This window comes from Mustela nigripes, chromosome 1 (genome assembly GCF_022355385.1).
Source record: "Mustela nigripes isolate SB6536 chromosome 1, MUSNIG.SB6536, whole genome shotgun sequence".
Classification (NCBI taxonomy): Eukaryota; Metazoa; Chordata; class Mammalia; order Carnivora; family Mustelidae; genus Mustela; species Mustela nigripes.
This window is the reverse complement of record NC_081557.1, coordinates 127,171,231-127,194,839: the sequence shown is the minus strand read 5'-3', so window position 1 is coordinate 127,194,839 and position 23,609 is coordinate 127,171,231. Positions and strand designations below refer to the sequence as shown.

Genomic DNA, 23,609 nt, shown 5'->3' with positions numbered 1-23,609 from the left:
TAACATGCTTTCCAGGTAATTCTATACATACTAAAATTTGAGAATCTCTGTTTTACAAAAGAAAATTTTTGAAGTGTGAAATGCTTAAGGCAGATCACTGATTCTCAAGAGACCTCGAAAATCCTTTGAACTGGAAGCAAGATTTTTAATCCTCCAAAGAATCAATCTTGATTTGACAAACCTCCAGAGGTGGATATTTAGCATTTCTGAGAGCACTTACTAGATCCAAGTACTATGTTAAGTACATATCCTGTTATGGTATCAATAATCTCATTCTACAAATAAGGAAACCTAAATTTAGAAAGATTAAGTAATTTGTACTGGGTCATAAGGTTAGTAGGTGATGAAGTCAGAATTCTAAGCCATGTAAGCTGGCTCTACAGTACTGTTTGATTTCCTGGTTCTGTGAAAAGGGGTAGTGAAATATAGCTCGAAGCTAAAAATTTTTGCTTAGATTTTTCATTCCAGAAGATTGAACATTGGCTCTTTTTTGTACCTTGAGCTTTTGAATTATCTGCAGAAGTTAGTGTTTGTTTAAATTTCTCAGTGAGTACACTCGCTGTGATTAATAATCTTGATTTAGCTCCTGAGTCCATAGTTTGTTAATGTACTAGTAGTTGAATTTTAGTATTATAATCTCACGATGCCATGGAAATAACTTAAAGTAAATAAAAAGATATGTACATATGATATTGTGTTTTGTTCCTTGGAAGCTTTTATTGAATTATAACAACTATATATATATATTTTTTTAACAAATAAAGATAATTTAAGAACTAATTATATTTTCAAAAAAACTTCAGTTCATGTGATACTCAATTTGGAAATAAAAACAGTAATTTATAAATGAATGAGGGAGTAGTATATGTTGAAATGATGTAGTTATAGTAATAATTTTCCTGGATTTTTTTCTTTTTTGAGATATACAATTATTACAAAAATACATGTTTTTGTATTATATCAAACAGATTAAAAGTCATATTCATAAATGTATTAGAAAAATCTGAAAATTTTAGGAGCTTATTTGGTCCTTTACACAACAAAACAATTCTAACTCATTGTACAGAGGCATCATAAGTCTATTTAACTTCTACTTACAGGACATGGTTCTACTATATGCATGGCAAAGGCCATCCAAAAGCTTTTTTTTTTTTTTTTAAAGAAATGAACTAGGTTAAATGGAAACATGTCTACTTGTTTTGATAAAATATTAAAGGCTAGCTATAATTGGCACTAAGTACTTCAAAATAGATTGTGGTCTAAATATTAATAATTGATGTGGCATATACCTTCCATATACAAAGTGTTTATATGTGTTTCCTTTTTTTTTTTTACTATTAATTTTTTTTTTAATTTTTTAATTTTTTATTTTTTATAAACATATATTTTTATCCCCAGGGGTACAGGTTATGTGTTTCCTTTTTACACATGGACATTTAAGGTCCAAAATTTATCCACTAAGAAAACCATATGATGCTCTGTGAAAAACTGTCAACACCAAAAGATTTGCATCTGGCAGGAGTTGAGGCTGGGAAAGAGGAAAGGGTATCTTAACCACAGTTTTTACTAAAGGTGCCTATGTCTGTTGAAAAAAAGTCTTACCAAGCAATTAAAAATGCCTCATATTGAAAGAGCTAATAGAAGTGGCCCCCAGAAGGGCTAGAAAAAACAAATGCAATATAATAAAAATATCATTTGACATAAGAATGCATCAATTCCTCCACTGTGCCAGCTAGATGAAGTGGGAAATACTCAGCTGCCTTTGTTGGGACAAACTCAAAACTTGGATTAGGTCCTCCAAATGAGTAGATGACCTCTGAGTAAGATGATTCAGTAGGTTTCTTTAATAATATACCATTACTCCTACTTGCCTTGGAACAAAAATCACTCAGCTTGGGGACACTATGGGTGAAAGGCAAATCTGACAGTTGCCGAAATTTTAGTTTTCATTTGCTTTGTAATGCATTATCCATAGCAAATTTACCTCTATCTTTAGGAATAAAGATGACATCTGCCATAAAGTGTCTTACATTTTTCTGTCTGCTATTTCTAATGTCATGTATCTGACATATGATAACCTCCCTTTATAAACTCTAATGTTAGGGAAAAGATTTTATTCCATTTGGGTGCCCATATGGCTATTCTTGACCTACTTGCAAATATATGACAAGATACACTGCACACTCTCTCATTCTGACATTTCTATTTCTGACATTGAATATACCTTTTAAGAATAAAATAATCTTTATTGGATGTACCTAGGCATCAGAAAATTAAAATTTAAAAAATCCACTTGGCCTCATTATTATATGGATAACTTATTGCCTGCCCTTGAGGTATTAACATTTTATATCACAAAAAATATATTTTTAATTGTGATTTTCATAGCAAAACATCAAAATCCTAAAGCATTTTGGGTTTTTTGCAATCATCTTTGTTAGAATAAAAAAATAGTGTTGATCAAAATGTTGTCTTAGTTGTTACTGACAGCTGTTAAAATGCTGCTAAAAATATAGTGCCAACTACTGAAAAGCTAACTGCTCCTGTGAAGTCCTAATGAGAAATTCTAAATGAGTTTTTCATCAAGTTCAACAGAGACTCTTATGTTTCTCACACCTGACCCACTGGATTGTTTCACTTTTCTGTGGTTGTTATTGCACATAATATCAGAGAAACAGCCCCAATGCATAGTCCTAACGTGCAAACAAACCATGAATTTATTTATGTAAGATTAGCACAGTTATTTAAAGGTGATGAATTTCCTGTACTAAACGAAGGAAAAAAAAAGGAGAGAAAAAGACAAGAAATTGAAAATATCTTTATTTTTATTAAAATATACTGCTCTAAGTTCCTCTCCCCCTTTTCAACTACTGTACATTATTTCTAAATTTAGAACAGCAGTGTAGGCACAGTGAAATCTGATTTGCTTCTAATAATATGGCATACTAATTGTGATGCATGTGCTGTTGGGTGCTCTGTCATCTCAAAATCTGGCCACAGAAATCTATTAGGTTTATGTATTTTTATTTAAAATGACTATAAATGAAATTAAGATAGATAGATGATTAAACAGAAAAACAAATACAGAAATGAAAGCTAATAAAAATATTCCAAATAGTCTAGAAAATTGAGTTTGGTCTATTTCGGATATTAACAAAAACCCTGATATGTTTTGTATTTATCTTCTGGTCCACAATTTCTTATTTGCTTGCAATGTTTATAAACTGTAACATGTGTGTTTTGCAATAAACAAAGAAAAAGTTCTATCTTCTATTATTCCCCTATTTATCTTCTCTCTCCAATTCCCCCCTCCTCTCTCATTCTGACTCTCTCAGTCTTTCTCAACTCTTTCCAACAGCTGGTAAGAGACAGTGGCGGGGAGGGGGGGTGGGGGGGTGCGGAAAAAGCCTAGCTTTTTAGAAAGAAAAAAATGCCAGCATGGCTAGGCTTATTAATGAAGCTAACTATGACCAAATGTTTAGCCTTTAACTTTTAAAAATTATTGAATACAACTAAATTATATGATACCTAATGGTTTTCACTTTCTTGTTGGTTATAAAGATATAAAGGAGATGTATTTAATACATTTCAAAATAAAATTGAGAAGATTTTTTTGGGGGGGTGAGTAATGATTTCATGGCTTAAACTACTCTATGCTTTTTTACTTCCCCCAGAGTCAGCTCTTTGAAGAAATGGGATTAGAATCAGGGAACTAAAGGGTGGCTCTGCTAAAGCTAAAATAAAGAGCAAGGGAGAATTTTTTTCCAACACAAACTTAGATGATATTAGGCTTTGTATCTGAAGTTATATAATAGAGGATGTGATGTCACACATGTAAATTGCAAACGCTGAGTCCTGCATTTTATGGTGGCAAACCTCAGGGAGTTTGACACTAATGGGATGAAGGAGAGTGATGTCCTAAGGTATAGCGACTGTAAACGGAGGGTGATCTATTTTCAAGAGGGAGATAACTATTGCTGCTGCTTCAAGATTTAAGACTATTTGGCAGCTGCAAATTGTCTCTATTTGGAGATGAAGTTCTTTTTCTGTTCTTTTTTGTTTTTTAATTTTATTTAAAAAAAATTTCATCCTTTTGCAAAGAGAAAATATGCTTATCTAAAAGGATGAAAAGAACAAACTGTTGAGACAGCTTAAAAAACAAGCAAATAATGACATTAAGTGTACACTTTTTTAAGGTGATAGGGCTCTTTATTAACAAGCATTGGCACAGAATATTCCAAACAACTGAAAAACCCTGCATCCCCATTTTTGATGGAGTCTTTCAGGGGCATCACTTATGGGGTGATTCCAAGCAAAACGTCACTTTCTCTTCAGATGAGGGAGCCACGAACTTTATCCTGGAGCTGTTCTCCCTTAAGATAGCACAGGACCACTTCTTGACTTACAGATGGCACAACAAAATAAAGAGAAGAGGAAAACTTACTTGTTAAATGTTTGGGCAAATAGCTAAACACTTAGATATCCCCAAAGATTTGACTATTAATAACGGCAGGATCCCCAATACCCTTTCCAAAGGATAAGAGAAGCTGGTATATATGGGCATATGCTACTCCCTACTCCCAACTATTTTGGTGTGAAAAAGTTTTAAAAGAATACTTATATACATTTAAAAACTCAATCTTAGTTTTACAATATCAAATGGTTTTTAAGGCAGGGAAGATAAAAATTTGAGAATGGACAAGAAAAAACACAGGAAGAAATCTTTGCACCATCTTTGCACCTGATCCTTGACAAGTTGTTTGTAATGGAAATTATTGGTTAAAATCATGGTAGAGATTTAGGTAAAGAATGTTTATGGTAAATCATTTTTAAAGGGGAAAGATAATCGATATCTAATCAATTTACTAATTTTGTAAACCGAATTTACATAACATAGGTTTCCTTAAATAAGAGTTTTTTTCTAACATTTCATTATGAAAAATTTCAAGTATACCAAAAAGTTGAGAAAATTTCACAGCAAACACCTGTATACCCACCAACTAGGTTCTACCATTAATATTGTACTTCAGTATGCACATGCTTCATCACACACATATCTATGCATTCTTCCGTGTATTTTATCAACCCACCTGTGTCAATCCATCTTATTTTTGATGCATTTCAAGATTCGGTTTTTGCTGTCAGGACACTTGTAATTAATTATTAATACGTTCATTTTGAAAATATATTATTTTCTTGATTTCGCTTAAAACATAATACCTTAAGAACTTCACATTACCTACAAATAAGGGAACTGAGGCAAAAGGTTGTTTTTAGAGGCCAAAATGCGACCCTCAGCCATCTAAGAACTGAGTAGTGCTAACGCTGTGTGGGTGATGGACGCAAAGGCAAGCTCGATATTCGGACAGTGGGAATGTGATTGAAGAAAGGCAGTGATTGTTTCAACAGGGCAGCTCTGAGTTTAACAGGGTTTTGTGTGGGAAGAGATTAGCAACTTTCACAGCTATTTAGGAAGAAAATGGGAAAGAACTCTGAAAAGGGCGGGGCGGTTAGGATGGTGGTCAATAGATCTGGTACGAAAAGAAGTGCTAAACTGGAAAGGGGGTGTGTGTGGGGGGGGTGCTGTTCGCGGGGTTTAAAAAACGGAATCATAGAGCACAAGCTGGGAAGCGTGTAAGGGGTAGTGACTCTCCCCCCCAGTATATTCCACCAAGGTTAACTGTAACGGTGCGGTGGAAGAGTCGGGCTGAATGTATATCTCACACACGTGAGTGAGCGTGAACCCGCGCGCGCACGCACACACACACACACACACACACACACACACACACACATCGCCTGATGGGGGTAATCTGTGTGGCAGAGAGTGGCGGACGTGGGACTTCGGGGAGGCTCCGGAGCCCGGATTCGGCAGACAGCTCCGCAGGGCAGAGGGAACGGGAGAATCCCGGGATCGAGGGTCACAGCTTCATCTTCTGCCCCTCGCGGCGCGCCCGCCTTCACGGCTCGGCCGCCCCCCTTTCACTTTCGCGTCTGCGTAGGTGTCTGCCCCGGCTGGCGCGAGGGCGCGGGGACGCGCGGGGCGGCGCGGGGGCGCGCAGCGCTCGCCGAGTTTGGGGGGAGGGGTCCTGGCGCTGCGCCCCTTCCTCAACTTCCTCCACCGAGGCACCACCGCCCGCATCTCAGCCTCTGTCACAGCTAGGGGACCTGTCGCGGCCGCCGCTCCTCACCAGTCTCCCCACACGCCCCCACGCACAGCCACCCGTCCTTCCTCAGCGCCCCCCCACGCCCTCCCCCCGCTACGGTGGGGGTGGGGCAAAGGCGCCGCAAGCTCGAGAGAAGGGGGAGAAGAGCAGCCTCACTGGGTGGGCGGCGAGGGAGCAAGAAAAGAAACTTTTCACTCCCGCCCCCCCGCGCGTGGTCCCTAACCCGTGCCCCCTCCTGCCCCCCGTGGGTGGGGACTGCACCTGAGGCCAGGGCGCGAGCTCAGGCCCAGACTTTGGGAGGACGTGGGAAGTGGTGGAGGGAGGGTTACGTGCATCGGAGGTTCGGTTTTTCCCTCCGCCTCTCTACTGCCAGGGGCCAGGGTGAGAGGGCAACCAGCCACTGGCGTCCCCATCCCGATTTCCCACCAGCCGGTGGCTGGACGCTTTGCAGCCTCCTCCGGCGGCTGAGGGTGTGACCCGGGGAGGGGGCCGCGGCGCCGCGGGCTCCCCCTGCGGCCGCCCCCTCACATACACACAGACACACACGCTCCGCCGCCCGAGCTGTCACCGGCCACCCCAGGCCCGAAGAGGGGGCGCGGAGAACCGCGCTGCGGGGCTCAGGCGCGGAATCATCCCGCCGTTACTTCCCGGCTTCCAAGTCTGCAGCCGTCAACGCCGGGGAGACCAGCAGCCCCGGGAGAGGGGCCCGCTTGAGGCCGGGCCGCCGCTGCTGGGGGCGAGCGGGCGCCCGCGTCCCCTTCTGCGCGGTTTGGCGCCGCCGCCTCGCCTCCTCCTGCGGGGTAACAACACTCCTGGTCTATAGCTCTACCCACCGTCAGTAGGGCGACTGCCGGGATTATCATCCTCTCCATCCTTACCGCCGATCTGGTAATATTGGACTTGCTGGTGGCAGCGGCAGCGGCGGCGGCGGCGGGAGTCTCGCTGCCCTCACCCCCACCCATCCCCTCCACCCCCCGCCCCGCGCCCCAGCTTCCCCACCATGTCCTAGAAAAGGTGAGTGCAGCGACAGTCACTTTGCGCTGACAGCGGCGGGAGGGGGCCCGGGAAGCGCAAAGGGGGCCCCGGGGAAGGCATGGTCCGCGTAGAGGGCGCGAGTGGGCGAACCGAGGTGGGCTGTGGGCACGAGACCAGGTGCCCGCCGGGCCGCCTCCGGGCAGGGGTGCTGGGCGGCAGGCGAACGATCGCAGCGGCTGTCCCTGCAAAATCTAACCTAGATTTTACAAGAAGCTGAGATCCAGGGCAAGACCGGCCCTCCGTAAAGGAGGTAAAAACTTAGTAAAAGACACACGTCCATTCCTTTAATAATGAATAATTTGTCAGTGCAGGCTGAGCCGCCGCCTCCTCGCCTGCCCCGGCGCTAGCTAGGTCCGGGACTCCCCTCGCTCCTGCCTGCCGCCTGCGCTTGGCCCGGTGCGATCGATGCCAGACTGCTCGCCTGGCCCGGACAGCGCGCGTGACGGCGGGCCCCGCGGGAAAGTTGGGACACTTGGCGAGGACTCCCGGCTGTGGGGTCCCGGGGGCCGCTCTGCGCAGGGGACTACTGAGCACCGAAGTCGCCCCCGCCGCCAGGGAGTTCCCCTACCTGGAGCGGCGGCGAATTCGAGTCTTCCTTGGTTCGGGGTCTGGAATCCCGAAGCTCAGTTACTGTAAAGAGAGGAGGGGGCCTTTGGGCACAGACAGGGTGAACTCCCCTCCCCCCCGCCCTCCGACTTTGGCGGGTGCGAGGCAAGGGTGAGGCGGGAGGCTGCACAGCTGCCACCACCGGGCTGCGGGTCGCCGAGGGCTGGGGGACCAGATTTAGGTGTGTACGTCACTGGTGCTGACTCCGGGCCAGCCGGGAGCCCAAAACGGAGCCTCAGACGCGGAGCCTCAAAGTCCTTAGAAATCAAAGTTAAGAAGCCCTTCCTTTTGCTTAGTAACTACAGCGTTTGGGTGGGCGAGAGGAGAGTCGAGGAGGGGGCGGTTGGAGTGTCTTGCAGACACTCGATCCTTAGAAAACACTTTGATTCCTTTCCCCTCCTGTGTATTTCTCCCAATTATGGGCACTCCCTCCCACCCATTATAAAGAGGTGAATATCCTCGATGGTAAGCTTTCAAATTGAGCTAGTGGAAAAATCCAATACTAAACTAATAAATACACCAACAAAATCATAAAGGAGAGCAACAGCTTTTGACCCTGGCACTTTTTTTTTTTTTTTAAATGGTGGGGGGGGGGGGGGTTGGGGGGGAGACAGGCTGCGTTTAAAGGGCTTTGGCTGCACTGTTAAAACAAGGAAATTCAAATCGAGTGGGAACGTGATCCTCTCTCTCTCGCTGGCAGCTACGCTGCGGCTGCTCTGCCGAGAGGTAACTCGCAAGACCGAGGAAAGGGGCGGGGAGAGGAACCTCGGGGGTCGGGTAAAGCCCACTAGGAGTCCTCCCCCGCGCGCGGACGCTGTGGGCGGTGCCTGGGCCAGGCCTGCTGCTCACCTGGCGCTGCAGGTGGAGAGTATGAGGGACAACACCTTGACTGGATCTCGGAAAAACCGACTTCTTCCGCGTCACCACACTTTTCACCTCTTTCCTGATAGCCTGAGGTTGGCAGCAGGAGAGTCAGGTGGGCGCGAGCAAGTTTGGGGCAGTAGAGCGAGAGGGGCGGGGGGCAGCGTGCGGAGAGTGTCTAGTGCCCTGTGTCGTAGCTGCTGCCTGGCACCCCAAGCGTCCGCCGTGGCTGCGGCTTTAAGGGAGCTGCGAGTCTAGGCTGTGTCGCAGCAACTTTGTATCAGTCATGTCGCCCTCCTGGTGACTGACAGCCGGGATTGCCCAATGAGAAACCCGCCTGACCTGTGCAGCGTGGAGCCTTGCTTCCCTCCGGGCCAATAGGAAGGGCTCAGGGGGGCGGGATAGCAACCTGAACTTTATCTGGACATGTGACCACCCCGGCCCTGGAGCTGGCCCACTCCCCCTCCGGGCTTTCGCCCGCCCTCTCTCACTCTCTCCCTTCCCACTTCGCCCTCCCTGGCCCTGGCCCTGGCCCTGCCCCCTCCTCTCCGCCCCTCCGCGCCCGGGGTGTCATTGGACCGGGGAGACGCAAGCCAACTTCAGGCTGCTCGGAGGAAGCCCGTGCAGTCACCTGGGTGCAAGAGCGTTGCTGCCTCGGGCTCTCTCGCTGCGGGGAGAGCGGCACTCGCTGGCCTGGATGTGGTTGGATTTAGGGGGGCTCCGCAGCAGGGGTGTCGTGGCGTTGGCGAGCGCTGCAACAGGTAGACGCCGAGAGACGGACCCCGGCCGAGGCAGGTGTGTAGGGGTGCGCCGCGGGGCGCAGCTTGCCGGACTCGGCTTGCGGCCGCGGCGCGGGAGCGTGCACTTTGCAGGGAGAAGTGGCTGCGTAATCCGGAGGCACAGTCAGTATGGTGCTGTGTGCTTGTTGTTTTGTTTTGGTTTTCCACTTTTTACCCCCTTTGGCCGCCAGAGGACTATTTTGGGAAAGTTTGGCCACTTTGGATAAATGCCCTCTAACGAGCAGCTTTCAACCGCCTTTGGCAGTGGGAGGTCTACCTCCCTTCCTCTCCCCAAGGATGACTTTTGGATCGTTTTCCTTCTACAATTTTTAAAGGACGTTTGAATAATATTTCTTAACTCTATCAATTGCGGAAGCACCCAAATCTTAGCAGGAGGTGTAGCGGAAAAGGGCAGTTGAAGGAGATACAGATCCTGATGTAGCCTGTATGAAGAGGGCTCTGGAAATTCGTGCATTTCCCGTTCCCTAGTATTTATAAAACTCTGGAGAGAGGCTAATGCTTTCTGTGGCATCAGTTGGAATTCCAAAGGCAGGAGAGGAAGGATGAAGCTTTTTTTGGTGTCATCCGTACCCTACTATACTGAATTTAGGTGCATGGCTTTTCCTACTGAATTTTAAAAGACTAGGTTTAAATCAGAATGGTTTATGGCACCATCACTTTTAACTTATTATAACCTAGAAGTTAGAAAAACTTTTGTTTGATAACAGACAAGTTTTTGAAAGCGGTGAATTTCTAATGCACTTAAATTGCTTTTTAACATTTGTATGGCCATTTCTATAGGTGCTGTTATTGATGGTATTTACAAAGTAATGTTAACAGCATTCTCCATCTGTGAAGTTCTGTGAAGTTTTAATTTTATGTTTGAGCTCAAAGCACACTAGCATTGAAATACCTGAGGATAGAAGTTTAAAAAAAAATAAATAAAGGGGAGCTTTTTCCTTTAAGGGAGACATAGTTTGGCTTGGGGATTTTTGGAAGGATCAGGTGGCTCAGTGAATTAGGTGAGTGAATAGAAATCAGGTGTGCTCAGTTCTAACTGGTTCTCCCGCTCTATTAGGTGACCTTGGGCAGGTTTCTATCATTTACCTCGTGTATAAAAGAGGAGAACATAATAATAGTTCTGTGGTAGGTATGACAGAAAAATAGTCACAGACAGCAAACTTTCATAGTGATACGACCACTGAAAACTGTGAAATTGTTAAGGTTCTGTCTTTAAGATGCCCTATTACAGTGAAATAACTATAGAAAATGATATGTTTTAAGTGGGACTATGTTTTGGGGATATTAAAAGTGAAAGTGTTTTCAGACAAAATACAAATTCACAAGAATCTTTGTTAATATTCCTGGGGGGAAAAAAACTATTTCCTTAGGAAAAACGCAATTTAACATAGACTGTAAAACAAAAATTTAAAGTCAGGTTTTTCCTTTGCAAAAATAGTGCTTAAGAGCATACGAATGGCTTAAGGTAGAACTTTCATTAGCACTTTTCCTTACTTTTGTGAAATTTCCTTTATGTTTTGAGGGAGGCCATTTGCATGAAAAGTAAAGGCTCATAATGGTTTTTGTCTTTGTCCCAGTAGAGCCTCTGTTATAGTTTCTGCTGAAAGGGAGACAAGTCTAATTTTATATAAGCTAGATATGTATACATGAAGTGTCTGCTTCATCATATACTTTAGTAACAAAAACTTTCCCTTTACTCACTGGGTATTAAGTTCTATGAGGAGTATAATCATCAACTAGTATTTTCAGTATTTATTAGTAAGTTCAGGTTAACTGAAATTCTGCTTAAGCCATGGTTATTACGCCACTTCCAAAAAGACTACCTGGCTTTTTCCTGGACTACATAGGAAATGAATGCCTAACCTAATCTATTTGTTTACAGAGAAGACTGATTAAAATAATGGGAACTCAGCACAAAATATTTTAATGCTCCTAAGTTTTTAAGAACTCTGATCTTTAAAAATATTTGCATTGGAAGCCATGCAGATGCTAGAAGTCCTCTATTCTTTTGTGCTTGACAGTTGCCAACCTTTATTTTCTTTGTTGAGAGGTGCGTCTAAAGTTGGTAGATGAAGACAATACTTTACACAGAACTAATTTAGATTTCAGCAAAGCCTTTTGCAAATTCTTTAATGATAGCCCTGTCAATAACGTGGTGAAATGCAGCCTGTTTTATGTTACTGTTAAGAGTTCGAGGCTAGCCAAATAGGACTTGGAAAGTTGTGATCAGCTGCATGATGTTAGTGATAAGATGCTTCCTTGTAGAGTGCTTTAAGATTGTACTTGCCTGCTCTCTTCCATGTAGATTCTCTTCGAATCTTCATGTACCCTCACAAGTCTGAGATTTGGCTCCTGTTTTAGAGCAGAGTGGTGAAAGGCATCCCTTAGAATATTAGTAGGTGTTGTAGAAAAAGGGAGCAGTGGCCAAGTTATTTAGAGGATGCTGGAATAAAAAGAAAACAGGTTTCTGCACTGTAAAACTTCTCAGGAGTTCAGCATGCAGGTTTACACTGTGAAACTTCAGAAAAGCAGTTCCTGATCATCCTTTCCAAGAGAATGTTTGGAAGATGGATTTTTGGACAGGGATCTGGAGATAGGATTCTCCTTTCAGACTGTTGCTTAGGGTCGGGTAGGGTGGGGAGAATGGAGATGAGGAAGGAAGCTGTAGGTGGAAGGTGTGGAGGCTGGAGACTTTGGAAGCCTTTGGCAAGGGTCCTCAAGCAAGGGTGATCTGCTGGAATTAAGGTAGAGAGTGGTGTGGTTCACCAAGAAAGGGAATGTGGGTTTATGGACAGGGTTCAGGGCAGGAAGTGGGGAGGGGGTGATACAAAATAGATGTTCAGTTTTGAAGATGAATGGACATGTTTCTTCTGCTGTTTAATGAATTTGGACCTGAAACATCTATACCTTAGATGTGTATCTATTCAAGTATGGGGAGGACAGAGTATTCTTAGGTAGAAGTAGAAGCACAGAATAGTATGGTTATAGGTAAATGGTTTTTCAGTGTAGAAGAGGTCAGTATTAGCAGTTTAAGTCCCATTTCATGACGTGTGTGTGTGTGTGTGTGTGTGTGTGTGTATTTCAACTTGTTTTTTATCCACACTAAATTTTTTGGCTAGAATTATCAGATAAACACCTCAACTGTTGTAATTTGATTTATTTTCCTCTGCTTTGTGATTGACTTGTGATTAGGAATTTATAGAATAATGTTCTTTAAATAAAAGGTTATATGCTAGATTTTAGTGTTCAAAAACTGAGTATTATAAGAGTTAACATCTTTTATTTTGTACTGGGTCGTCTGCTTGGGATGCAGTAGTGAAATTGACAGTTTCTGCCTCCTGAGAACTCAAAATGTAGCGTAGAATACAATGAAGTAAGAGATAATTACAATAGTTAGAAAATTTAGGCATTACATGTTATTATAGAGCCTTGTGATATCTATTGCCAGTTTATTTAGTAGAGCCATTCTGTTATTTTTCTGTGTTAATTAATTTAAGTTCTGTAGCAGAAGGACTTCCTAGTCTCTTTTCCTGAGGGGAAGCTAGGGAAGATGGGGGTAGTGAGTGGCCAAGGGGGAAAAGGATGAGAGGCCTAAAGTAATATTGGTGCACAGAACTGCAGAAACTGCATCAGACTTTTATTTGGGTCATGGATTGTTGACACACCTGAAAGGATTTGAAAAATGCGTACATAATGATTTTAGCAGTTTTGTTTATTATAATGTAAAAATGACCTTTTTGCTAAGAATGCATTAATTTTCTTTAAGATATGTTTCTTTAGAGTGGTGATTCTCAAAGCAGGGAGCATTTGGTAATGTCTGAAGACATTTTGGTTGTCACAGCCGGATATGGGGAGTACTGCTTGCAGCTAGTGGATAGGTGACAGGGAGATTGCTAAACATCTTACAGTGCATAGGACAGACCTTCACCACAAAGAATTATCAGGCCCAAAATGTCAGTAATGCCGAGGCAGAGATATCCTAGTGTAAAGAGAGACCTGGGATCAAATTTCACCTCTGCCACATAGCTGTTGGCCTGTGCCTCAGTTTCCCCAACATATTATTTGGATAATACTTAAATGAATCTTACAAGGTTATTAGGGTAAATAAGAGGCTTATAATGTGGCATCGAATTATATAGTGTGTAGGATTATGTAAATATAACCTATTATAATTATTTTGTCTATGAAATAAATTTACATAGAGAGCCAATGGATATGGTTGTGTATCTAAGAAAAAACCTGTGGGCTCCCTGAGGATAAGGACTGTGCCTGTTTTGTTTATCACTATAGATTCAGTGACTGGTTGTAGGCCCAGGATGTAGCACACACTTGGTAAATATTTGTTGAATGAATGAACACATAATTGTCAGGACTCATCTCAGACTTCCTCCATTTACTGTTGAAAAGAAAACTGTCTCTGCTGGAAGTCTTTATAGCAGAGGTACTACTAAGTAAGGATGCATGTCAAAGTCCCTGCCAGCATGGTAATACGGAGAATCTAGTGCTGACATTCCCCAGTTGCTATACTGCCTCTCTATGGAGCTATGGACCATCTTAATTAATCAGGATACATGAATCTTTATTTTTCAGTACTGACATTATTTTATCCTCATCACTAATCCATTTTAAGAAAATCTTATTTTTTAAAGAAATAATTCTTAAGTTATTTTTCCTGTGATAATTCACTTGGTAACTTTAATTTCATATTGAGAAAAGGTAACAGTGGATGTATTTCCGTATTGTTTTTAATAAAACCATGTGTTAGATATGGAAAACAGCTTCCATATGCTTGAAAAACTCCAAAGGTTTTGGAGTCAGAAGATTTAGTTTAAATCCAACTACATTACATATCACTTCTTTGACCTTGGGCAAGTCACCCATATCACTAAGCCCTTCCTTTCCTCCTTGCCTGCCTCATCAGTCCCCAGGATTACTCTGAATATTAAATAAGTTAATATTTGTAGGTATTTTGTGCAAATCTAAAGGCTGTATTATAGCAGCATGTTACTTTTATTTAGATGCAAAATAATTTTATGTGATTGCTGCTTGTAGTCCAGCTTCTGGACAAGTCATAGTCAGGACTGTTAATAAGAGTACCAAAAAGGTAACAATTTTAATATAACTAGAAGTATTGCTTATGATAAGTAGAATATGTACATATAGCTTAGTAAATGGAATTTTGGAATGTCTTCTAGAGTAATAGTGCTATAAATGACTCTAATTCAATTTTTTAATATAAATTTATTTGTTAGCTATGGAGACCAAAGGCTACCACAGTCTCCCTGAAGGTCTAGATATGGAAAGACGGTGGGGTCAAGTTTCTCAGGCTGTGGAACATTCTTCCCTGGGACCTCCAGAGAGGACTGATGAGAATAACTACATGGAGATTGTCAACGTAAGCTGTGTTTCCGGTGCTATTCCAAACAACAGTACTCAAGGAAGCAGCAAAGAAAAACATGAACTACTCCCTTGCCTTCAGCAAGACAATAATCGGTCTGGGATTTTAACATCTGATATTAAAACTGAGCTGGAGTCTAAGGAACTTTCAGCAACTGTGGCTGAGTCCATGGGTTTATACATGGACTCCGTAAGAGATGCTGACTACACCTACGATCAGCAGAACCAGCAAGGAAGCATGAGTCCAGCAAAGATTTATCAAAATGTTGAACAGCTGGTGAAATTTTACAAAGAAAATGGCCATCATTCTTCCACTTTAGGCAGTGTGAACAGGCCCTTGAGATCCTTCATGCCTGACTCTGGGAGCTCTGTGAATGGTGGGGTCATGCGTGCCATTGTTAGAAGCCCTATCCTATGTCATGAGAAGAGCCCATCTGTTTGCAGCCCTCTGAACATGACCTCTTCAGTCTGCAGCCCTGCTGGAATCAGCTCTGTGTCCTCCACCTCTGCCAGCTTTGGCAGTTTCGCAGTGCACAGCCCTATCACCCAGGGGACTCCTTTGACATGCTCCCCTAATGTTGAAAATCGAGGCTCCAGGTCGCACAGCCCAGCACACGCCAGCAATGTGGGCTCTCCTCTCTCAAGTCCATTAAGTAGCATGAAATCCCCAATATCCAGCCCTCCGAGTCATTGCAGCGTAAAATCTCCGGTCTCCAGTCCTAATAATGTCACTCTGCGATCCTCTGTGTCTAGCCCTGCAAACATCAACAACTCAAGGTGCTCTGTTTCCAGCCCTTCCAACACAAATAACAGATCCACGCTTTCCAGTCCAACTGCTAGCACCATGGGATCTACCTGTAGCCCGGTAAACAATGCCTTCAGCTACGCTGCTTCTGGTGCCCCAGCTGGATCCAGTGCAGCCCGGGATGTGGCTCCTAGTCCTGACACACAGGAGAAAGGTGCTCAAGAGGGCCCTTTTCCTAAGAGTGAGGAAGTCGAGAATGCCATCTCCAACGGTGTGGCTGGCCAACTTAGCATTGTCCAGTACATAAAACCGGAGCCGGATGGAGCTTTTAGCAGCTCATGTCTGGGAGGAAATAGCAAAATAAATTCTGATTCCCCATTCTCAGTACCAATAAAACAAGAATCAACCAAGCATTCATGTTCAGGCACGTCTTTTAAAGGGAATCCAACGGTAAACCCATTTCCATTTATGGATGGCTCATATTTTTCCTTTATGGATGATAAAGACTATTATTCTCTATCAGGAATCTTAGGACCACCTGTGCCCGGCTTTGATGGTAACTGTGAAGGCAGTGGATTCCCAATGGGTATTAAACAGGAACCAGATGATGGGAGCTATTATCCAGAGGCCAGCATCCCTTCATCTGCTATTGTTGGTGTGAATTCAGGTGGACAGTCCTTTCACTACAGGATTGGTGCTCAAGGTACAATATCTTTATCACGATCGGCTAGAGACCAATCTTTCCAACACCTGAGTTCCTTTCCTCCTGTTAATACGTTAGTGGAGTCATGGAAATCACATGGTGACCTGTCATCTAGAAGAAGTGATGGATATCCAGTTCTAGAATACATTCCAGAAAATGTAACAAGGTAAGTTGGTTTTTGCCTCCTTTTTTGAAAATCATGGCTTTATAAAATGTTGAAAAGGTCAGTATTCACAGTTGATAAATTTAAACACGTTTCAGCTTACTGTTTTATTTTTGTTTTCCGCATGGTCATTGAGTGCCACCTCTTTCCTTGTTTGTATAATGTCACTGCTTTTTTGAAGTAGAGAAACAAAAAATTCTTAAAATCTTTTAGAAAATATTTGTGTTGATTGGGAAGGAGTGTGTGTGGGTATCCCTTTCCCCTTTGCACATTGCCTGTCGTAGGTATTTGGGAAAAGTTTATTTTCTGCTGCCTGTTACTATATTTACTTCAGCAGACTAGTGCTAGATTATTTTTTTCTTTAGCTATACACTGGTTCACTAGAATTGTTTTAAATTTGTTTCTTGTGGTCTTAGTCTTTTTTCTTAGCTTTTATTAATCACTTCATTGGTTATGAAATATGAAATTGGACCCCAAATCTGTTACCCACAAGCTCTTCACCCTCTTTTTCCTTTTTTGAGTAGGTTAATTATATGTCAGTCATGGTTTTCAATACAAATAAATCATTTCCTTAACTGTTGAGGGCTTTTAAAGACTCAGCACATCTAAAATTACTAAGTGGACAGTCTTGCTTTTTTACTCATATTGGAAGTGAAATATGTCACTGCAGTTTTGAGCTGGTATAACTTATAAGATCTGCAAGAAGACATACTTTACTGTAAAATAACTCTTGACTTTGCTTTTTGCTTATAGCGTATTGTATATATTTAGAAAAAAACAAGGAAGAGGTTTTCGATATGACTGTGAAGGGTGGTTCTAAGTTATACAATGAATACTTGCATTGGACTTTGCTTCAATACTGTTTTTATTACATGGTTGTGATAAATGGTCCCTTTATTGAACATATAAAGAATAGATGTCCTAGATACAGTTCTTTCACTTGGCATTTAGGAATTTGTGGACATTTCCCTTAAAATCTTACGTTTTGGGAAATACTTTCATCCCATTAACATGGGGTTTACGTGTATTTCTATATCTTTCTCCTCCTGTTCTCTTATGAGCCAAAAGCTAAAAGTTTAATTCATGCATTCTTTTCCTTGTCGTTGATTCAAACCTTGCTCCTCTTGCCTTTATGGAAGCAAACATTCCTTTAAATGATACGTTATTACTGTTCTCGATAGCAGGAACAATCATGTTCTGATACTGCCTCTATCTCTTAAATTCTGAACCCCATTAGGGAGATAGCCTAAGATAGCATGGCTTTCATCAGGAGCAAACTCAGCATGTGGTCTCCTGCTAGTGCTTTGTTTTACTCTTAGAGAAGGAAATTTTGCACATGATGTCGATATTTTTGTAAGTGATGTTTTTGGTGAGTTAGTATGAGGGAGTACAACCTGGTAGTATGAGCATGGCTGCCCGGGTTGAAATCCCAGCTCTGCCACCTAATTGCTTTGTGTCCCTGTGCATACCCCTTCCCCTCTGGGCTTTTAGTATTCTCATCCGGAGGAAAAAGAAAAAAGAATTCAACAGTACGCATCTCAAATATAGTGAAGATAACTGAGTTAATTTTGCTTATCATCTGGTATGCAATAGGTATTATATGCATTTTAACTCTTACTGTTAACATTTGATTAGTTTGCACAATTTTTAGCTTTCATATCCTTTAGTTTTCTGTTTTCTTCACTATGTGAAATTACAAAATAGTTTAAAGAAATATTTTATACATAGTTGAAAGAAATATTTGTTGATAATTTTTTTTCAATTCATTTTATTTCTTTTCAGTGTTCCAAAATTCATTGTTTATGCACCACACCCACTGCTTCATGCAATACATGCCCTCCATAATACCCACCACCAGGCTCAACCATCCCTCCCTCCCCTCCCAAACCCTCAGTTTGTTTCTCAGAGTCACAGTCTCTCATGGTTTGTCTCTCCCCTCCGATTTCCCCCAACTCACATCTCCTTTCCTTTACCCAATGTCCTCCGTGTTTTTCCTTATGTCCCACAAATAAGCGAAACCATATGATAATTGACTCTCTCTGCTTGACTTTTTTCACTCAGCATAATCTCCTCCAGTCCCATCCATGTAGATACAAAAGTTGGGTATTCATCCTTTCTGATGGAAGTATAATACTCCATTGTATATATGGACGGTATCTTCCATTTGTCTGTTGAAGGGCATCTTGGTTCTTTCCACAGTTTGGTGACAATTCTGGTTAAATTCTACTCTATTATTATTTTTTGTGGTTCACATGCATCATACATTCACCAGTACATACTTATTTGCTTTTATAATTTTTTTAAGGCTCTTGCTTTGGGTAATGATATTTTTGGTAGCAATAGTAGGGCTGTAGTAGATAAAATCATTAGTTCTCTGCTTTTTGTTCTGCATCCTATTTCTGCTATTTAAACTCACTCAATTCCTAAAGCCCCTTCCGATGTTCTAGTGACCCATAGCCTTAAACATACTAATGTGAGTCACTGACCTTGAGCCTGCTCTGCATTTGTGGGTACCGAGGTGTTCAAGGTCTCTTCTGGAGTACGCCAAAATTCTTTACATGCATGTTAATATAGTCAGAGGGGATTCATTTTGTTTACATACATGTTGGCATTATGCTAGTTAGTATGCGTTTTCCAAAAACTCTAATAACAAAGCTTCAATGTTATGAAGTCTCTTACAGATTACTGATTCTTCACAGCTTTTTTTGGTGAGTATTATCCAAACCTGTTTGTTTTGATTATTCTCAGAATAAAGCTTTGCTCAAGGATTAGAAGATACTTAGATATTTTTCTAGATTTCAGTGCACATGTTAGAATATTTCATTAAACCTCATTCATACTTCATCACCGGTCTCTTACTTAGTGTCTTCTGGATCAAAATCCAACCTTTTGGTCTACATCTTAATATGGGATGATAATACCATGTTCTAGGGGATGTGGAATAAATTAAAGAATTCCAGATTGTGGAGAATCAAGATAGAGTGTGACCGTTCCTATGTTTCATAATAACCTTTGTCTTTAGATTGAACTCTGAGCTGTTTTCTAAGAGGTCTCAAAGTGTTTGGAATTCCTGAGACCCTTTCAGGGAGGTTTGTGAATTGAAAGATCACACATTGGTAAAAGATCCATTCAAAATGGAGGCTAGACCAGTGGCTTTTAATGTGATAGTGTATGAAAAGTTCACTAATATGGTTTCAGATCCACATTGCAACTAACCTTCAAGAAATTACTTACAAAGGGGCACCTGGGTGGCTCAGTGGGTTAAAGCCTCTGCTTTCGGCTCCGGTCATGATCCCAAGGTCCTGGGATCGAGCCCCGCATCAGGCTCTCTGCTCAGCAGGGAGCCTGCTTCCTCCTCTCTTTCTCTGCCTGCCTCTCTGCCTACTTGTGATCCCTATCTGTCAAATAAATAAATAAAATCTTTAAAAAAAAAAAAGAAATTACTTACAGGGAGTTCTCAGTGTAGTATTAAAGAATCACATCTGTAGCTATCTCTAATGATCATTAAAATGCTCGTCCTTTTTCCAACAACGTACCTGCGGAAAGCCAGGATTTTTTTCATACATTGAACCAAAACCTGTCACCACACATTGAATGTAGAAGTAGATATGAAAAATCCAGCTATCTTCTATTAAGTGAGATAATAGACTTACAAAAATGTAAAACAGTGTCACCGTTCTCACTTAAGATTTTGTGTTGGGAAACAATTATTTTTTCATAAACATATGCTTTTGTTAGCATGTAACAACTTCTTAGTTTTAAATCATTTAAAATGAATACTAGTTTTAATTTTAATGCGATAAATACCATTAGCTGTAACTCACATAAACAAAAAGCTTTTTGGTATCCTCAGTATATTTTAAGAGTGGAAAGGTGTCCTAAGACCCAAAAGCTGAGAGGTGCTGGTCTCTTTTATTCTGTACACCCTTTGGAGATTAATGAAAAAAGAGGTTATTATTTTATTTGTGTTAGCCTTACTGAATATTATGCTGAGGAAGGAGTACCCTATTCACATAAGAAAAATGATTCTCATCTAGTTAATTTTTCAAGTTGATAGAAGTGAGTAATGGCTGTGAAGTGTGTGTTCTCCTCATCCCGGTCCGTGGGCATCCTGAGAGAGCAGTGACGAAAGCCATCTGTCTGTTAATCATTTCTAGTGAGTGGATTGCCAGGCCACCGAAGTGTAAAGTAAATTATGACAGAAGCTGAATGTAAAGCCTTGAGGATGGACACTGGACCTGGTTATGTCATGTAGATTGGAGTTTCCCTGTCAGCTAGGACACAAACAAAACTGTGACCTTGGTGAGTCACTGGGCCTCAGTTTCTTCATAAAAAGTGAACATGTTGAACTCCATGCTCTCCGAGGTCTGCCAGCCAGACTACTAAGTGGCTGTGAAGTTTCCTTGGAGTTCTGTATGTTAAAAATCAAAATAGAGTATCCTTTAACATATTTGGTGATCTGGTGTCAACTATATTTGAATCACAGGTGTAGCTGTGTAGTTTCCAGAGTGTTTTGGATAGAAAAATGTCATTGTCATTTATCTTTTAGAAGTGAGTAGGGGTGAGTTATTTTACTTTGAAAAAGCAGAGTATTTTTTAATCATGTCTTTTTTATAAAATTTGATACTCATGATGAATTTCTTGTTCTTTTAATTTACACTCTTCCTTTTGAAAGCAGCGTTTTTCTATTGATACAACATTGATGTTTATGGCGATGGTCATAGTCACTTTGATAGCATCATAACAGCGCTAACATTGACTTAGACCTTTGAATATAAAGTTCACTGTTTCAAAGGGCATATTCTGGTAGGTTTCAAGACGGATAGTCGGGTGTTTATAACTTAATCTGTGCTGCATTTTTTTCCATGAAAGAAGGAAACAATTTAGTAAACAACCTACAGTTGTTTTTTTATTTTTCAGTTGTCCCTAGAGTTTTTGAAAACTCTCCTTCTGTAATAAAGCAAAAGCTAGAATTCAAGGAGTTACAAAAGTTGCCCTGCCTCTTAGCAAACTTTATGAGTAAACCATTGGGATCTAAATATCTCTGTGTAATGCAAAGTATGAAAAAAAATGATGATTGGGGTGGGATGTGGAATTGGATTGATTATTAGTGTTTACTATAATAAATCATTAAGAATTACTGTGGTCATTTGAAAGTGAAAACATGGAACTTTCTTTTTCTTATTATTTGTCTCACAGTATTTTGATTTTGAAATTGCTAGTGTACCTAGAATTTCTCCCGGTTAGTATTCTAAATAATATTTTTAGAAATGATTTCACAATGAGACTTGCTTCTCTCCCGATGATTCATTCACTTCCATTCATTTATAGTATTTCTGGTGAGAGTAGTGATAATTTTATTGAAAAAAAAAAAAAAGAAAAAAAGAAGCAAACTCTTAGTGCTTTTTAATGAATAAATCACTAAGTACAATGCAGTTTGAATAAATTTTGCTTTTAACATCACAAGTGTCCTAGGTTTATATATCAGTATGTCCACCTTTTATCATCTAGAGTATTAGTATACTTAGAACTGTTTACTTCATACTTAAAAAATGGAGATAAGAGCTGTGGTTTCAGTTAAATACACTCAAGTTATTCAACTTCAGAATGTTTGCACGCACAGCAGTGTTGTGTTAAAACTAGGACCTGGAGGGGAACCTGGGTGGCTCAAGTCATGATCCCAGGGTTCTGGGATCAAGGATCCCACATCAAGCCCCACATGGGGCTCCTTGCTCAGCAGGTGCCTGCTTCTCCCTTCCCTCTGCATGTTGCTAGTACTTTTTCTTGCTTGTGCTCTTTCTCTGTCAAATAAATAAAATCTTAAAACAAAACAAAAAACCTAGGATCTGGAGGTGTAGCATTTAATGGATTTGATGCCTTTTGCGCTATTGAAATTCTGGATGTGTCTGATCTTTTCTTTCTTTCTTTTTTTTTTTTTTTTTTAAGATTTTATTTATTTGACAGAGAGAAAGAGCACAAGTAGCAGAGAGGAAGGCAGAGAGGAAGGAAGCAGGCTCCCCGCTGAGCAGAGAGCCCGATGTGGGACTCGATCCCAGGACCCTGGGATCATGACCCTAGCCGAAGGCAAACGCTCAACCGGCTGAGCCACCCAGGCACCCCTGTTTGATCTTTTCTATACTTGTAATGTTGAGGGGAATACTAGATGTTATGTTGATCACAAGTAATTTAGGAGTAACCATTCACTTCCCCTAATGCTTTGATATTACTAACTTTTTTCTTTAAAATACTTTTTTCCAGGTTTTCAGCTGTTGCTTTAGTTTCATACTACTCATCTATTGATAAAATTCAGCTCTTCTGCCAAATAATGTATCATTTTCTTTTATATACTAAATTCAAATCAAGAAAAAACAATCTGCTTTGTTATTAAATTTAAATATAGCCATTAAATTGTGTGTTTTTGTGGACCGCATTTCAAAGCTTATTAGTGAAAACCAAGGAAATATAATTATGTTAAGTGTATAGGTCTTCATCTTAAATTTTAGAATTTCTAGTTTTAAACTTGTCAAGTATAGGCTTTGTGTTCAGTTTTAAGAGTTTTATTTTGTTCTATATATAGTAAAGTAATAATGAAGTTAAAATGTAATTACATATAAGCACCTGTTACTTAATTGATGTCTGGAAACCTCTGGATTTATGATTGTCAGTGGTGAGGCCTAGGCCAAAACTTCTTTGTAGAAAAGAGGTAGAAATTCCTTATATTTATGCAAGAAATAGAAAACTGTAGTATAAGGAAGGAAAGAGAACAAACAGAAAGTAATTTGAATACTTAAAAGTTCACTAGGGAGAGAGAGTGAGCTAATAACTGGTGATATGGATTCATAATTGTGGCTGTGACTTCATTTTATTAATGAGCATTCCTTCATTGGGATGTATCCTCATCTTAGAGATTAGGAGTTGTGGAGACATATAAACAAGGATTGTAATCTAAAATAAAATGAAATAAGATTTATAATGGGCAAAGTCAGCTTTGGTATTCTGACAATATAAGATTATCTAGGCATGTTTTGGAAAATGGAGAGATGGGGTGGTGGTGGTCAGAAATGATAGTTATCCTTAGTCTTAAAGTTTTTGCAGAGAGTAGGAATGGTCATTTCCTGATGGAGCGAGTCAC

The 23,609-nt window shown here is 41.0% G+C and overlaps 1 protein-coding gene and 1 long non-coding RNA gene across 4 annotated transcripts in view; one reads left to right on the top strand and one right to left on the bottom strand.

The window, feature by feature from the left end:
- Positions 1–4,182: 4,182 nt before the first annotated feature.
- On the bottom strand, positions 4,183–8,946 carry LOC132000097 (uncharacterized). The gene is made up of 3 exons (XR_009399172.1): positions 8,658–8,946; positions 7,771–7,832; positions 4,183–4,401 (listed from the first exon to the last, which is right to left on the bottom strand). It is a non-coding gene; the product is annotated as an uncharacterized LOC132000097 (long non-coding RNA).
- Positions 7,002–23,609, top strand: part of NR3C2 (nuclear receptor subfamily 3 group C member 2) — a 343,191-nt gene continuing 326,583 nt past the window's right edge. Inside the window, exons 1-2 of one of the 3 annotated variants that reach the window (XM_059373509.1) lie at positions 7,002–7,181; positions 14,722–16,480. In XM_059373509.1, the coding sequence (XP_059229492.1) occupies positions 14,724–16,480 (1,757 nt within the window). In that variant the 5' untranslated portion in view covers positions 7,002–7,181; positions 14,722–14,723. Of the gene's footprint in view, positions 7,182–9,079; positions 9,465–14,721; positions 16,481–23,609 lie in introns of those variants that run through there. The other 2 variants (XM_059373502.1, XM_059373519.1) reach the window with 2 other exon arrangements.